This window comes from Bison bison, unplaced genomic scaffold (assembly GCF_000754665.1).
Source record: "Bison bison bison isolate TAMUID 2011002044 unplaced genomic scaffold, Bison_UMD1.0 scf7180017864263, whole genome shotgun sequence".
Lineage (NCBI taxonomy): Eukaryota > Metazoa > Chordata > Mammalia > Artiodactyla > Bovidae > Bison > Bison bison.
The window spans coordinates 4832850-4851446 of NW_011494835.1; the positions used below are offsets into that span (position 1 = coordinate 4832850).

General features: G+C 37.7%; 1 protein-coding gene across 2 annotated transcripts in view; it reads right to left on the reverse strand.

The window, feature by feature from the left end:
* Positions 1–5579: 5579 nt before the first annotated feature.
* BANK1 (B-cell scaffold protein with ankyrin repeats 1) overlaps positions 5580–18597 on the reverse strand; it is a 319221-nt gene continuing 306203 nt past the window's right edge. Inside the window, exons 12-15 of one of the 2 annotated variants that reach the window (XM_010848288.1) lie at positions 12451–12514; positions 8905–8934; positions 7838–7893; positions 5580–6624 (exon numbers count right to left, since the gene is read on the reverse strand). In XM_010848288.1, coding sequence (XP_010846590.1) covers positions 6565–6624; positions 7838–7893; positions 8905–8934; positions 12451–12514 — 210 coding nt within the window. In that variant the 3' untranslated portion in view covers positions 5580–6564. Of the gene's footprint in view, positions 6625–7837; positions 7894–7922; positions 8935–12450; positions 12515–18597 lie in introns of those variants that run through there. The other variant, XM_010848289.1, reaches the window with a different exon arrangement.

Consider the following 18597-nt stretch of genomic DNA (forward strand, 5'->3'; position numbering starts at 1 on the left):
GTGTTCTTACAAAATAAAATATAGTCACAGTACTATAACATATGGAAGTCAAGGTGAAGAAAACGTATGGTGATCATAAGTAAGGTTCTTATGCCCTTCAGTGTCAATCTTAGTAACAAGTCTTCTGCTGGGATTCTGCATGTCTGCTAATGCAGAATATCTGGGAGGTACTTGGCAGGACTTGCCATGTCTGAGTTACAAAACATCTCATTTTGCAACATTACAACAAATGTCAGTGTCCTGCAAAGATGCTTAAGGCTCCTTCGTGACTGCAGATGTTTTCACTAAGTACCAGGCATGAACACAGCCTCAGCTTACACTTTCCCACATCCCTTGTTTTACTTTTTCTCAAGTGAAGAAAAGAGAAAGTACTAGAGGCAAAACTGAAGCATTTTTAATCATAGTTGACATAACTCCATTCCTACCTTGAGAAATACAGAAATAATCCATTGGACATTGTTGGTTAATTTGCTAAGGATAATTTCTCTCTCCAAGGATTACCTATTGCAACAGAAAGCAAACTGAGCAAAATTATCCCACTCCTTTCCATGGACTCAGAAATTGCTTTACTGTTTGATACACTTCACTGCATAACATCTCTGAGTGGTCTTACCTTAGTTCTGACTAGAACAAAATTTAATGTTGATTTGAAGATATACCAAGAATCATACAACAGGAACTACTGTGCTGTATTCAGAAATCTGTTCACTAATTCATTTGTTTGAAGACAAGTGATCTTTATTCTGACTGAAACCAACTTTTATCGTTTGCAAAATTCAGGACTTAATCTTTCGCTGTATGCTAGTGCTGTGAAAGCTTTAGGCACTCAGTTGCGTCTAACTCTTTGCAACCCCATGGACTGTAGCCCGCCAGGCTCCTTTCCATGGAATTCTCCAGGCAAGAATACTCCAGGAGTGGGCAGCCACTCCTTCTCCAGGGGATCTTCCTAACCCAGGTCTCCTGCATTGCAGGCAGATTCTTTACCACCTGAGCCACCAAGGAAGTAGCTTTTTGCTAACCAAGTGCAAATAGTGTGTGCCAAATAAGTCTCATGCATATATCACAACCCTTACCATCCCCCACCATTCTCCATGACAAACATCGCTGATTGATCTTGATAATCACTGATCTTCAGTTTCCCATTGAACCCTGGTTTCAGACTCCATCTCAACATATTACAGCAAGCGTCTTTCAGCCAGTTTTCCTTCTTCCATTAAGTGGAAAATGAGACTGGCTTATGTATACATAAAATGTAAGCCAGTGTTTTTCAAACTGTATCATTTCTTTATTGCAGGACTAGTCTTCAATACTTGGATGTCTAATATGCTCTTCTGAAAGAGACTAAAATACAGAGCCCTTTCCCACCTCACTGGATCCCAGAAACCCTTTTTAATTGAATATTCATGAGTTCCTTATAACACAGTTTGGAAAATATGGTACTGTACCACTGGTAGATTTTCTACCTGAGGCTGCTGATGGTTATGGGTGATCCAGATGGTCAGTCAACATTTCTTTAATCATTGATTTTCTAAATAATGATATGGATTTGAATCATATGCTATATCCCTGTGCCCAAGAGCCAGTCAGACAAGTTAGCCTAGTGTATCACACTGTATTCACATTTCAAAGAGGATTATCTTTTGCCAACTGTCTTCACTGAGCATTCATTTGGAACCAAAAATGTACTAAGCATCTACATCTCATTTAAGAAGAGTGATGATATATCTCAGCTTATGCTGAAGGTAGTCCAAATTTATGTCTGCTTTTTTAAAAATCATAATCATTAGCAATACTTCATTTTACCATTAAAAGTATCTTCTTTGGATGATACATTTTTATTTTTTTACTTTTAATTCTCAAACCACCTGTGCTGAGGTTGGTATCGATAACCCCACTTTACTAATGATTAAATAGGGCCCTGGGAAACTGAAAAACTGGCATCATTTAGATAGCTGGGATATAGCTGAGGCTATATTCAAACTAGATCAGTCCTAAAGCTCACACTTTTGAATGCATGTAGTACAGGAAGTCATTTAATACCTGTGAAATTATGTAAGAATCTACATTTTGAAGATGAGAATATTGAGGAAATCATATGCTGTAATTTATAAATTTGAGGCCTGTTTATTTATTGGCCCTACTGCGCAGCTTGTGAGATCTCCAGGATCTCCCTGACCAGGGATTGAACCCGTGCTCTGAGCAGTGGAAGTGGGGAGTCCTAACAATTGGACCACTGAAGTTCCAAGTCTATTGTATTTAGAATCTTGCTTGTGCTGTCTTTTGTGTGGCGGTCCTTGCCTTAAACGTCAGCCCCACAAAACAAGGCAGGCCAAGTATGGTTGGCAGGTGCGGTTACAGAAAGACGGCAAGCGGGGTCTCATACCAGCCCTGTGTTAATTGGCTGAGAGGTACTAGGTCACGTTCAGGAACAGACCACTTTCCTAAATATTTACCAATTTAGAAAAGCAATATGTTTTTCTATGCATAAAAAATCAGGGAAGTCCAAGTTATTAAAATCAGACCTCCTGCGCATTATAAGAAGGAACTCAGGTAAGCAAATACTTAAGAGCATGAATAGGATATAATCGTGACTCCAGTTACAAGGTCATTTTCATTAGAACAGTACCGAGAACAGTCTTATTTTCTAAAAACTGGAGTCTCCACTGGTAGAATAATCAGATTTATGAAAATGTATTAGGGTCATCCATTTTTTTGTTTTTAATGGTCCATTTAAATTATGTCATATGTACTTAAAAATAGAAACACTGATTTATACTATCATGGGGGTTCCACTTCCAGAAAGTTCCATATAAAATCAACTGTTTTTACTTTTAACAACATTCTTTTTAAGTGTTGATCCCATTTTACTTTATAGTATAGATCAGAGTTTCCCAATCTCGCACTGTTGATATTCTGGATGAGATAATTCTTTGTCTTGTGGATTATAGCATATTTATTAGGGTTCATTGTCTCAACACCCTAGATGCCAAGAGCACCTTCTCCACAGTCACAGCAATGAAAATGTCTCCAGATATTGCCAAATGCCCCAGGTGAGAAGACCTTGTCTAGATGATGCTTTTTTAAACTAGAAAACTAAGTAGAAAAAAGTGAATATTAAATGTAAAATTCTTATGATAACATTCAATTCCAATCCAAATTTCTCTAGAAGTTGGAGTCAAATAAATTTAAAAACTTGAGGAAGGGGCTAGTTCTTGTGTATGTTAAGAGCAACGGCTTAGGAATGAATCCACACTGAGGAAGGGATGATGGGAAAGCTAGGGTATATTACCTACTGGTTGCTCAGGGTCCCAGAAACGGCACAAAATCATCAGATTTCCCATGCAGGTCTTCCCTTCCTGGTAGTGACTGGGGCTCTTAAACAAATGCCTGAAATCGCCAAGGAAAGTTCATACCTTCCTAGTCTACTAGTCCAGATCTCTTCTACCACTAAAAAAAGCTTCTGTAATGTGGCTCAGATTTGATGGAGAGTATTCTGTATGTTAGGGATAAAGCCCAGAAATTAAAAATATAGCCCCTGGAACTTCCCTGGTGATCCAGTGGTTAAGAATCCACCTTCCAAAGCAGGGGATGTGGGCTGGATTCCTGGGTAAGGAACTAAGATCACGTATGCTTCAGGGCTACTAAGGCCACATGTCACAACTAGGAGAACCGTGTGCCAATGAAGAGCCTGTGCAGCCAAAGAGAAAAAAAGAGCCTCCTTCTGGACACATTCAGTTGGGATCATTCCTAAATTTGGATTACCCTTCCTCTGCTTTGGCATTTTTCCACTTTTCATCTCTTCCTTCCATACAACAGGCATGTTGTGAACTCCTTTCTGATCCCCTGATTCTAAACTCTCTTCTGCCCTCTGTGCTCAGTTGCTCAGCTGTGTGCAACTTTTGCGATCCCATGGACTGCAGCCCACCAGGCTCCTCTGTCCATAGAATTTTCCAGGCAGGAATACTGGAGTTGTTGCCACTTCCTCCTCCAGGGGATCTTCCCAACCTAGGGATCAAAGCCGAGTCTCTTGTGTCTTCTGCATTGGTAGGTGGATTCTTTACCACGAATGCCACTTGGGAAGCCCTAGTAGGTCAAGCAGGGGAGGAGCCATGGCTTAGGAGGCATAGTGGGGACCTCAGTTATTTTTAGGTTTCTTTTTCTCCCTTTCTTTGTGATGACAAAGTCAAAAAACGTCAAGGGCCAGAACTCTAGGGAAGAGATGATTAAAGGTATTTTTCCTATCGTTTTATTCTAAATTAGCCCAGTTCAGAAGGTAGACTTACAGGTCCTGACTTTAGATTTCTTTCTATGTTAAAGGACTGAATAACATTCATGCTTTAACTCCCACTTCCACCCTTAACAGAGTCTCAGGTAAGAAATTATCTAATCCGTCTGTAATTAGAAGAGCTGCCATTTTACCTGTTACTGGATTTCACATTTTCAATAAGAATAAAGTCGACAGTAGAACTGTACACAGTAGTCACAGGCCTGTATGGAAATTCTCACTTTAGAGTTACATAGCATGTTAGAACTCAGTTGTGTCCAACTTTTTGTGACCCCATGGACTGTAGCCCACCAGGCTCCTCTGTCCATGGAATTTCCCAGGCAAGAATATTGGAGTGGGTTGCCATTTCCTCCTCCAGGGGATCTCTCCAATCCAGGGATTGAGCCCGTGTCTCCAGCATTGCAGGAGGATTTTTCACCCGCTGAGCTATTGGGGAAGCCCAATAGAGATAATTGACACACTTAAATTTTACAGATTTAGAAAATTACAGAAAAGTAGTCAATTTTCCTATTGCTTTTCCTGAATCTTTGGGTGGGACAGTCCACAGAAATGAAAATGAAAGTTGCTCAGTTGTGTCCAACTCATTGTGAACCCATGGACTGCAGCCTGCCAGGCTCCTCTGTCCATGGAATTCTCCAGGCCAGAATACTGGAGTGGATAGCCGTTCCCTTCTCCAGGGGATCTTCCCAACCTAGGGATAAAATCCAGGTCTCCTGCATTGCAGGCGGATTCTTTACCACCTGAGGCACCAAATGGGAGCCTTCCATTTCTTGAAAACTTAAATGTGAAACCATGGGCCGAATTTCCAAATGTCATAATCAGAAATCACTTTCTATTAGGGACTGATCAAACAACTATATTATTTTTTAAAACTTGAGTTTGAGAGTGTTAATGGTCACGAGAAACTTAAGGGTAGTGTTTTGCAGAATCACTTTATTACTATTTTTTTTAAATCCTAAATTGTTTATTGAGTTGCATTTTTTCCCCTTATAAATCACATTAGGAATGGTGGTTACATGTATTTAAAATTTCCATTATTGTATGTATTAAGTATACATAGTATGCGTGTATTTTTTAAATTTATTTATTTCAATTGGAGGCTAATTACTTTACAATATTGGATATTCCTATCACTCACTGTTTAGAAGCTAGAAAAAATAATTTGTGTGTTTATTTTATGAACCCTACACAGTGAAATTATTAAAAAAAACTTGGTGGACTTCTCTCTGTAAACTAGTAAGCAAAAGACTTCAGAGGTTAATTTCATACATTTGTTTTGAAAAGTCAGACAACAGCTTTAAACATTCATTTTATTTGTAGCAACCGTGGGCAGAAATCATAGAATGGTAAAACTGCATTCTATTTTAAGCTTATAAATTGCTTCTAAGAATTTGGTTGATGAAATTGTAGGCCTTTTAATAGAGAATATAGGTTGTGAAAATGTATATTAATCTGAGATATAGAAAGTTAAAAAAATAATATTCTCAAGGTTATATGCAAACAGGCTCTGAAAAACGGAAGGTTGCTGTAAGCATGATCTGATAATAACAATTAGAGTTTTGAACATGAGAAATTCAGAAAATAGATTATCCACTGTAAAAGCCAATATGTATAAAACAAATTTGTATTTTTTTATGTTTATTCCCAGTGTAGGAGGAGTAAACTATAAGGTTAGCCCCTTAAATAGGCCCAATAACTTTGCGACAGAGCATTTAACTTCTGTGTTCTTGTTTTTAATTTAAAAAATGGGAAATACCTGCTTCACAGGCAAAGTGCCTGGTAAAATGCAAGAATTTTCAAAGAATGCAACTGCTCTATAGCATTCAAACTTAATCTTGATATACTCATTTGAAGCAGGCACAATGCCAATAAACTGTGGCAATAACATTCTGAAATTCAAAACTTGCTTCTGTTTTCATAGCATAGATTTGTCCTAAGACAGCAGGCAATCCAAAAGCAAACTTGCTTCACCCAGAAAGTGTCTGCAGATTCTTGAGTTTCATTATAATAACCTGAAAATAAGATCGCAGGAAATGTATTAGTGAATAATGGATCATCAACTGAAATTGATTAGCTAGCATAAAATCACCCCTACACATAAATCTTTCTAAGGAACAATCACCTTTAGCTTGAAAAATACATGTTTATCCTTTCAGGAGAAGACAATGAAATATTTAAGGTATTCCATTTGTTAGACAAATGATCTTTCAAGTTCCTATTAAGCCTGCTTTAGGTTTTCTAAAAAATATGGTTGATATATAGCTGATATTTTACCATCTTTAGTGATCTTTCCTGCAACAGAAACCAAAATCTTTTTCCACCTGGGGTCGAGCAGGAAGCTAAGGAAAAAATACACAGAGTTAGCATTTCTCCATTTTAAGGCTGAACAAAGAAACACGACAAAGTCATAGCCGCCTTTCGCAGTCACAGGAGAACAGCTTTGTAGAGGCAACTGGCAAGACAGTCCCCCATCTTAAAAGGAAAGAATCACGGTCAAGTTCAACCACGTCAATGTCCTTGAGTTCAAATTTTATTTCCTTTTTGAGGGAGAATAAGTGCTGGGAATGTATATTATTTTCCTCTTACCCAAAAGCTTGCTCTTAAAATAGTCCTTCAGATTGTGTAGAAGGAACCTTGCTTGACAAAGACATCTTCCTAAAGCTAGATGGTACCTCACAATTCTGTGACAGTCAAATGGGTCTCATGAGTCTATGCGCTACAGACCCATTAGGTCTACAGCTCACCACAGAATGATCCAGAAATGCAAATACTTCAAACAGTTCTTAAGAGTGAATGACTTTTATGTTTATGTATTTAACATAACATAACTTTTATGTTATGATGTATTGAAGGATGGGAGAACTTAAGGGTTATCAAAATTTGGTAAACAAAAACTAGTTTGTTATGGGCCCTAATTCAGGATTTTAGCAAGAAATCCAGCTGCCACACGTTCTTGGGTAATAGTGCAAATTTCCTACATCACATATGTAGACAGTTGGAATAGTACAATTTTTTATGAAGAAAAGCGTGTGGTCAGGACATCAAGGATATTGTCTTGAACTGGTCTTGGCTTTTCCATTTGCACCCTCTTTCTTTACAGTTATTTTTAGCTTCTCATCAGCAATTTACTTTCAGTTAACACTACAATGTGAAGCAACACATATTTATATGAACAATATTTTCACATTATATTTTTTCCTAAAACCAGATTTCAAGGATTGTATAAACTGTGGCTCAAATAGGCTCATCATATTCCTTTTGCTAAAGAAGATGTGTTTATAACTCCTCTACAATTTATTTGGTCTGTACATGTTTGTGCACATGTTAGCTTCAGTGCCTTTCTCTTTAAGTTCTTTCTTTGCTTTTTTCCAAATAGTTATGTTTTTAAAATTACTGCTTGTGTATTTTGCACACAAATGCTTATGTAACCTTTTTAGTTCATATCTGTTGGAATGTTTCAAAGCATAGTCAGAATAGAAGGCTTTCATGTTCTTTCTCAACAAATAAGTTCTTTGTTTGTATTTTATAAAAATTAAGATAAACACAACCCACCTTACTGCCAAAGGGTACGTTATGTAACATACTTTCACTGTGAGCACTTTCGTTACCTAGAAATACAAACTCTGTTACTAACTCTTTACTCATTCACAAATTTAATAATTCCTTTATTCAGCATTTAAAAAATATATATGCAAAGAGTAGGAGATGGGTAAAGATAAAAAACACTAAAGAGATAAAATGTGCATGTTGAAAAGGCATCCTTGGCAATTATGTATTAATTTGTATTAATATGTATGCATTAATTTATCATACCTACATACTGAGGAGTTGATGAGCTCAGAAACTATCTAACACCATGAATAACAACCTCCACTTGATTTTGCCTTCTTCTCTTGCCCATTTACCAGGATCAGGTAACTGCAAAGCACACTTTTTTATAAGTTTGCTCCTAACACTGCACCGTGGCCCATGCCACTTCCTGCTTCTATCACGAGTTTCTGACTTTCTGTCCAGCCACACACTTCTGTTCTCCTGTTTGTGCAATTCCCACAGTCAGTGCCGTGCTTCAGGCTGGAGGCAGAGCTCACAGCCTTTAGACAACCCCCCAGCTGGCCTGCAGCTCCTCTCTGTCCTCCCCACTTTCTGCACACGTTTCTCTCTCATTCCACTAACGTGAACCCTTCCAACTGTTAAATTTTATTCGAAGTTCATTTGCTCTATCAACATTTCCCACTTACCAAGTTAGTGCCATTTACATCAGTCATCATCAGTCATTATAGCAATTCCCCATGATAGAATTCTTATCTATATTTTACGTATGAGGGAACTGAGGTGTAAAGAGTTTAAGTGACTTGTCAAAGGTCACAGCTAGTTAAGTTTGAAGAGCCAAGTCAGAGTTCAAAGTGCATGCTTCTTTTACCATATCACAATGCCTCTAGCATTGCTATTCTAGAATCAACTCACATTTATTTTGGATATCAAATTGTTTTACATATAAATATAAAATCTCTGTGAATTTTTACACTGATCAGCCTAATCACATTAGGTTTACATTAATATAAAAGCTGGTTTGTTCTGGGCTTTGTTTAGTTTTAAATTCTTCAATAAACACCACTTACCATTTGGATGGTGCACAATGGTGAGCTTATCTACAAGACAAAAAAAAAAAAAGCACATTCTACTGAGTTTTGCTCCATATTTATCTTAGGGTCATATCTTCTTATCATTTGACTACTTCTTGTCTTGAGATGACTATGAAGTTTCACAGTCAGATTTAAAAAAATACCCCTGGCCACTAAGTGTGTAACTATGTCTTTTATTACTTTTATCACTAAGTGTGAAACTATTTCTTTTTTCCTTCTGATGTTTGTCCCACATTATCACGATTTTAGATATATTTGATGCTTAATAATAGCTTCCTACTCAGCCTTGATATTCTTTTAGCCTGAGCTATTCAAGTATTTTTAAAAAATAACCTTATTCAGAAATAATTACATACAGTACAGTTCATACACCTTGTATGGCATTCTTTAGCATTTCTTACATTGCAATTTTCCTGTCTATGAATTCTCTGATTTCAATTATCTGAAAATGTCTCAATTTCAACAAATTTTTGAAGGTTATTTTTCCTGGATATACAATCCTAAGTGGTCATTTGTTTTTACTTTAGCACTTTCAAAGATATTATTGCACCGTCTTTAGTCCTCCACGTTTCTGACAAGAAATTAGTGAATATGGAATACATTTATGCTTTTCTCTTGATGTATGTCTTTTTCTCTGGCTGCTATCAAGAATTTACCTTGACTTGAAGTAGCTTGACTACTAGTGCTCAAATATAGTTCGGCTTAACAGGCTAACTGGTTTTTTTTTTTTAAGTTCTTGAAACAGTATGGAGGTAGTTTATATTGAATTTGGAAAATATCTGACCATTATTTACTTTAAAATGTTTTGCCTAAACTCACTAGTTTTTCCTCTGGGACTCTGACTATGTGCATGCTGGACTGTGTTATGTCCTACATGTCTCTGAGGCTCCATTCATTTCTAAGTTTTTTTATCTCCTTTTTCATCATATTGGATAATTTCTATTGATCTGTCTTTAAGTTGATTAACTCTAACTTTTGCTATATTCAATCTGCTGATAAGTTCTTCTGATAAATTTTTCATTTCTTTTATTGTAATTTTAATTTTTATAAATTTCCATCTGGTTCTTCTATATAGTTTCAATTATCCTGTTGAAATTTCATATTTATTCACTCTTTAAAACCATATTTTTCATTAATTTTGTTAAGGTCAACAATAGGATTATCTCAGGTTCAGTTTTTATTGATGCTTTCTTTTTTCTTTTCTGAGAATTGCACTTTCTTTTTATTTGTACCTCATTTAAAAAAAAAAATCCCTGAATACTGGATTTTAAAGATAATCTGTAGCATATTCTGGATTCTATATTCATATTCATATTCTATATTCCTTTGATGAATATAGGTACTTGTTTTACCAGGCAGTTTGATTACTGTCATGAACCTGTGGTAGGCTTGGTTTCCTGCTTTTTTTCAGTGTCAACCTATACAAAGCTCAAGATGTTTGCTAAGACTCTTAGTAGAACTTCCCTGATGACTCAGCAGTAAAAAAATCTGCCTGCAATGCAGGAGATGTGGATTCAATTCCTAGGTTGGGAAGATCCCCTAGGGAAGGAAATGGCAACTCACTCCAGTATTCTTGCCAACAACAGCAGGACTAAGCCTATGAATTCCATTTTCCACCAGGCTCTTGTAGGGGTTTGGTTCTAGGCTTTGCTGGGGCAAGTCTAGAGTAGGTCTTACTCTGAGTCATGGTCCTTACTCTTTACATCTCTTGGGTGTCACAGCAGGATGCCAGGCATTTTAACAAAGTGTTAGGAGACCTTTCCTCTCTGGCAGGGCAGAACTCAAAGAAACATCCCCAGTTTGCCTTTTCCCTGGCTTTGCCCAACCTTCAATGTCTCTGTTCTGCCTTCACAGCACTAAAAGCTGCTATCTTACATGCTTTGACTGGTCTTGTCTGCACATGTCCAGCTCATCTCTCAGCCAGACTTGTGGAATCCCTCCCTCCCTCTGAGGCTACCTCTCTTGGTGACTACCTCCTCTTCAGTGACTCACCACACACATTCCAGCAGCTCTGGCTGCCCTGAACTCTTATCTTTGCCACCTCAGTTTGACTGCTTTGCGCAGACTGTAGTCAGAAAACCATCTTATGGGTAATGGTGAGAGACATCTCATATATTTTGTTTTTCTCTGGGATTACAGTCTTAGTCTGCCTATCATTTACTCCCTGAAATCAGTTGCTTCATATTTTTTTGCCTATTATTTGTATCCTTACAGTGGGAGGGTTTGTCTGGTACTGCTTATTCCATTTTAGCTGAAAGAAGAACTAATTGATTCCTAACTAAGACACCAACGATTAAGAGTGTTAACTTTGGATTCCAATAGACATAGACTATAATCTCTAATCTGTGTGTTTAGAGGCTTCTTAGTTTCTCAGATTCTCAGTTTCCTTATTATAAATTGGGACTAATGCCTATCTCAAAGGGTTATTAATGGGATGATTTTGTGCATAGTAGATAAGACAATAAATATTAGCTACTACTACTATTTAATGTTCCTTAGTGAAATTATTTATATATTTTATAATTGTATACATTTAAAAAAGTTTACTCTTATTCCACATTAGAATGTAGGTTTGTAGAACTCAGTTATTTGTAAATTAGTTTTGTGTTTGGGACCTTAAATATTTTAGAAAGCATATTTATGTTTTAGAAAACATTTCTAAGAGAGCTTAAAGAATTCTTTATGAAGAAATGGATAACAATCCAATAATATAAAAAGAAAATGAATTTTAGCATAGTGCATTTCAGCATGAAGTTCTATCTAAAAGTTATGCAGTATTATTGAGAATAGAAGAGAGGCTTTCAAACCTTACTGGTAGTTGTCAGTTTTTAATTATCTGTGCAGGGGTAGGGACTCGGGGATAGGGTGGTCAGAGAATGACAACATAATTTATTTTTAATTTTGGAATGTGTTGTTTATCTTTGGAGAAGATTTACCATCTTAATAATGTTTGGTTTGTGTTAACATTAAAATGAGTGCTTTTTCCCCCTGGGAGCAACTGCTAATTATTAGCAAGGGGAATCTGTGTTGAGAAGAAGCATGCTAGCTTCAGGGTAAGGCAACATGAGATTTATAATTTAAAATGATCCACATGTGGACAACTGTGAGAATTGACTATATTGAGAATATTCTACCTTATTAAAAAAAGTGTGACTCTTTAACAATTTAATACCCTGTATTGAGACTTATACACACACACACACACACACAAAACTAAAGCAGAATTATCTTATTTGCAACGTATATGGAAATCAAAGGAAAGGAAGTAACTAGCATTTACATTATGGGCCAGATAAGGTGAAAAGTATTTTATGTGTTAACTTGTACAACCACTCCCAGGTATATGTCTGATTATTCTTGTTTTGCAGACAAGGACCCTGAGTACCAAGGAGTGAGACACTCTCCAATTTAAGCAGCTGGGAAGTGACTGGATATAAATTTGAACTCAGGCCTGTTTTATTTCACCATTCTTGTTGTTTCCACTTCATTATTATTTTTGAAGAGCAGGCAAATTTTACTTACTGTAGACATTTTCTTCTTCTGGCCTTTTCCCAACAATGCAATCTCGTAGTTGGCGTAGTTTTTCCTTAATGAGGAGACAACCAGGAAGGAGAAGTCAAGGTTCACGAATTTGTCATGAATTGAGATGGAAACTTTAACTTCTACGGCCAGTAAGACCACTACAACTTAGTGCTAACGTGGCGCGTGCAGTGTTCCAGCCACCATTCTTGCTACTTTGCACGTACTGTTTTACTTAATCCTCACAACTTCACGAGGTGGATAAAAAACATCATCATCTCCTTTTACCGATATGGAAACTGAGTTACAGAAGATTAAGTAACTTTCCTAAATCACACAGAGGTTGTAGAGTCAGGGTGGGAACCCAGAGCCCAATTCTTCTGGGAGCTTCTTTCCCAAACAAACACCTGGGGCATCTACACTGGCTATCGGTGCCTCAAAGCAGGAGGCCAGCATAACAATGGTTAGCTGCTGCCTGAGCCCATCTCCAGCCTCTGCAGGGTACATGCTTTCCTAACAGTTCCTTCTAAGAACCAGGGACTCAGAAACAAATGATACATAACTGGATTTCCATTTTTAACTCATTTGTGATCTTTCTTTGCTTTCCAAATGTTCTATACTGAACATCTATTACCTTTTTAACTGGAAGGTAAAACAAGCTAACGCTCAATACATCTGCTTTTATTTATTTTTTAAAAATATGGAATGCTTCATGAATTTGCATGTCATCTTGCACAGGGGCCGTGCTAATCTTCTCTGTATTGTTCTAATTTTAGTGTATGTCCCGCCAAAGGGAGCACCAATAAATGTACTTTTAGAAGAGAATTTAAGAGTAGCACTTTTCTTAAGGGCTGCCCTGCAAACCTAGAAACAACTTTTCCTAAAATAGAGTTGTGTTCATTGCCTTAAAGATCCTCTCCTATGAGTGGAGCAAACATTCTTCTTTAGGGACTCAGTGATTGTGAGCGGGGAGCTAAAGGCAAGGTTTTTTTCAATCATCTCACCTTCAACTCCAGGGATTCTATTGGGGTCTTCATTATTCTAGAAACTCTTCTACTACCAACTCTATGTTTGTGCCATTTTCCTTCTTATTTTCCTGGGATAATACCTCTCTGTCAATAAGAATATAATTTCACAGCCGCCTCATAGATTCATCTTCGGGATTAAAATTAATATTTTTTGTAAACTACAAGAGTAAGATTGAAAAGTGTATGGGCAGTGTGTATTGGGAAAATAGGGAGAACATTCATTTTTTGATGTTTTGACTTTTGTCCCCAATGGCTCAGTGGGCAAAGACTCTGCCTGCAATTCAGGAGATGGAGGTTCGATCCTGGATCTGGAAGATCCCCTGGAGGAAGAAATGGCAACCCACTCCAGTATTCTTGCCTGGAGAATTCCACAGACAGAGGAGCCTGGTGGACTAGAGTCCATAGGGTTACAAAGAGTCAGACATGACTGAGTGACTAAGCAGACACGACTTTTGTTCAGGTCCTTAAGTTAAGGACTGATTGAAAAAACACAGGGAGAAATCTCTCTCACATTCATCTTGGCAATGATACTTGGATATGACTGAAAAAGCACAAGCAACAAAAGCAAAAATAAACAATTGGGACTGCATCAGACTAAAAAGCTTTTGCATAACAAAAGGGACAACCAACAAAATGAAAAGTCACCCTGTGGACTGAGGGAAAATATTTGCAAATCATATATATGATAAGGAGTTGATATTTGAAATAGATAAAGAATTCACAGAACTTAATGGCAAAAATGTCCCAAATAATCTGGTTAAAAAATGGTCAGAAGAACTGAACAGACATTTCTCAAAGAAGACATAAAAATGGCCAACAGATAAATGAAAAAGTTCTCAACATCACTAATCTTCAGGGAAATGCAAGTCAAACCCACAATAGGATCTTACCTCAGAACTGTTAGAATGATTATCATCAAAGGACAACAGGTAAGAGATGAGGTTATGGAGAAAAAAGAAGCCTTGAGCAGAGTTGGTGGAAATGTGAATCGGTGCAGCCATTATGGAAATCAGTATAGAGCTTCCTCAAAACATTAAAAATAGTACCAGCACATGATTCAGCATTCCTACTTCTGGGTATTTATCCAAAGGAAATAAAATCATGATCTCAACGAAACAGCTGCACTTCCACGTTCGTTGCATTAGCTGAGATATGGAAACCACCTAAGTGTCTAGGAGTGGATAAAGATCATATGATATATATGTCTGTATATATATACACATGATGTAATACTATTCACCCATGAGAAAGAAGGAAATCCTACCATTTTTGGCAAAATGGATAGACTCTGAGGGCATTATGCCAAGTGAAATAAGTCAGATAGGCAAAGACAAATACTGTGTGATCATACTTATATGTGAACTCTTAAAAAAGCCAATTTATAGGAACAGAATTGAATGGTGGTTATCGGGGACTGAGGAGTGGAAGAAATTCAGAGATGCTGATGTTGGTCAAAGGGTAGAAACTTCCAGTTACAAGATGAAAAAGTTCTGGGAATCCAATGTACAGCAAGATGACTATTTAACAGTACTGTATTACATATATATTATATATAGCAATGTGAAAGTTGCTAAAAGAGTTAATATTGTATGTCCTTGTCACACAAAAATGTTAATTTTGTGACATGATGGAGGTGTTAGCTAATGCTATGGTGGTCATCATTTTACGGTATGTAAAATCAATCCACTGTAAACTTTACATTTAGACAATGTTCTAAGTCAATTATATCAGGAAGGTTGGGAAGGAAAGGGAAAAGAATAAATCCTCATACTCAGTCAGAGTCACAAACTTTGGGCTTTTATGGAAAGTAGTTTTAGGGTTTGTCCTTTCATCTACAGGTTACTTTTTGGTTTTGTTTTGCATAAGTGCTTACTGTATTCATTATTCCATTGTTCCTATGTATTAGATAAGCCACATCAGTCTTGAAGTAATTGAGTATTGTTGTGTTTAGTCCCTAAGTCATGTCTAACTCTTTGCAACTCCCTGGACTGTAGCACTTTACGCTCTTCTATCTATGGGATTTCCCAGGCAAGAATACTTTCCCAGGCAAGGAGTGGGTTGCCATTTCCTTCTCCAGGGGATCCTTCTGACCCAGGGATTGAACCCAGTTCTCTTGCATTGGCAGGAGGATTCTTTACCACTGAGTCACAAGGAAAGCCCCTTAGACCACCATTAATTCTTTCTAAAACTATACTGAAAATAAATATACAAAAAAGATCTTAATGATTCAGATAACCATGATGCTGTGATCACTTACCTAGAGCCAGACATCCTGGAATGTGAAGTCAAATGGGCCTTAGAAAGCATCACTATGAACAAAGCTAGTGGAGGTGATAGTATTCCAGCTGAGCTATTTCAAATCCTAAAAGATGACACTGTTAAAGTGCTACACTCAATATGCCAGCAAATCTGGAAAACTCAGCAGTGGCCACAGGACTGGAAAAGGTCAGTGTTCATTCCAATCCCAAAGAAGGGCAATGCCAAAGAATGTTCAGCCTACTGCACAATTACACTCATTTCACATGCTAGTAAGGTCATGCTCAAAATCCTCCAAGCTATGCTTCAACAGTACATGAACCAGGAACTTCCAGATGTACAGGCTGGATTTAGAAAGGGCAGAGGAACCAGAGATCAAATTGCCAACATCCACTGGATCATAGAAAAATTAAGAGAGTTCCAGGAAAACATCTACTTCTGTTTTACAGAGTAGGCTAAAGCCTTTAACTGTGTGAATCACAAAAAACTGTGGAAAATTCTTAAAGAGATGGGAATACCAGACTACCTTACCTACCTCCTGAGAAATCTGTATGCAGGTCAAGAAGCAACAGTTAAAACCAAACATGAAACAACAGATTGGTTCAAAATTGGGAAAGGAGTACATCAAGGCAGTATACTGTCATCACCCTGTTTATTTAACTTATATGCAGAGTACATCGTATGAAATGCCAGGCTGGATGAAGCCCAAGCTGGAATCAAGAGAAGAGAAATATCAGTAACCTCAGATATGCAGATAACACCACCCTTATGGCAGAAAGCGAAGAGGAACTAAAAAGCCTCTTGATGAAGGTGAAAGAGGAGAGTGAAAAAGCTGGTTTAAGACTGAACATTCAAAAATCGAAGATCATGGCATCCGGTCCCATCACTTCATGGCATATAGATAGGGAAACGATGGAAACAGTGAAAGCTTTATTTTCTTTGGCTCCAAAATCACTGAGGATGATGATGGCTGCCATGAAATTAAAAAACACTTGATCCCTGGACGAAAAGCTGTGACAAACCTAGATAGTGTATTAATAAACAGAACATTACTTTGCAGACAAAGGCCCAAATAGTCAAAGCCATGATTTTTCCAGTAGTCTTCTATGGATGTGAGAGCTGGGCCTTAAAAAAGGCTGAGCACCAAAGAATTAATGCTTTTGGACTGTGGTATTGGAGAAGACTCTTGAGAGTCCCTTGGACTGCAAGGAAGTCAAACCAGTCAATCCTAAAGGAAATCAACCCTAAATATTAATTGGAAGGACTGATGCTGAAGCTTAAGCTCCAATACTTTGACCACCTGATGTAAAGAGTCGACTCATTGGAAAAGACCCTGATGCTGGGAAAGAAGGAGGAGAAGGGGACGACAGAGGATGAGATGGTTGGATGGCATCACCAACTCAATGGACATGAGTTTGAGCAAGCTCTTGGAGATGGTGAAGGACAAGGAAGCCTGGCATGCTGCAGTCCATGAGGTCGCAAAGAGTTGGACATGACTGAGCGACTGAACAACAATAACAACTGAATATAAATACACAAATAAAATAGAAACAACTGAGGGTTTGATAAAGCAACTAGTGAAATCACTAACAAGAACGTATTTAGATTGGATCATTTTAAATTGTAAACTTTATTACAGAAAGGTCTAAGGAGGATAAAGTACAATTGACTTATCTCAACCAAACTTACATAAACTTATTTTCTAGCATTGCCAGGAGAGTGATCTGCAGTTCGGTGCTTGGGCACACTTTACCCACTTCAGCATGAGGGATTCTTGATGGTGATGGCAACAGTGTGGACTGGGAAGCAATGCTGTAGTTCTGACCATGAACGACCATCATTACAGAACTCCACAATTAGCATTCTTAACATTTGTTTGGCAAAACAACTGCCCTTGCTTCACACTGCAAAAGCTTGACCAGGTCCAGCCACCGAACTGCAACAAGAGCTCATCCTGCAAGATGGGTGACTTCTAACAAGGTGTGTGACCACACATGTATTGGGGAAGTCCCCTTACCTAAACAATCTCCTATCTATATGCCATATCACTTGAATCACTATCCTGATTCATTTCTCTGTTGTTTAAAAAATGTCTTCTTAAGCACTATTTTAAAGGAAAAATGATCCCTTGGGAAAGGTAGCATATTGCTGCTAAGTCACTTCAGTCGTGTCCGACTCTGTGTGACCCCATAGACGGCAGCCCACCAGGCTCCTCCAAGCCTGGGATTCTCCAGGCAAGAACACTGGAGTGGGTTGCCATTTCCTTCTCCAATGCATGAAAGTGAAAAGTGAAAGTGAAAGTGAAGTCGCTCAGTTGTGGCCAACTCTTAGGGACCCCATGGACTGCAGCCTACTAGGCTCCTTCATCCATGGGATTTTCCAGGCAAGAGTACTGGAGTGGGGTGCCATTGCCTTCTCCAGGTAGCATATTAGGCTATTAATAATTATTGATATTTGGGCCTAACGTAGCTAATGAAATGGCTGCCTGAGAACTGGCTGCTGAGGTACTGGGGCTTTATATGAGGAGAAGAAAAAAAGTGGTGAAATATTTTGTGAGTGGTACGGCCTGTTGGATAGATAGAATACAGTCTTGAATCCCCTCACTGAGGACTGTCACAGGCTGTATATTATATTACATGTATAGTATATATTTTTTTCATTCTCCTCTTGGAACCACCTACTCCAATCCCCTTTCAGGATGTAAATTATTTTTATAGAAGATAGGCTTATCTGAATTTAATACTCTTGGCATAATTTCCCTGTAAATCTTGACTGATCTATATGCAAATCATGATATATATTTATATATGTATATATTTATACATATGCAAATTCTGATACATATCTATTTATTTTTCCAAAGGTA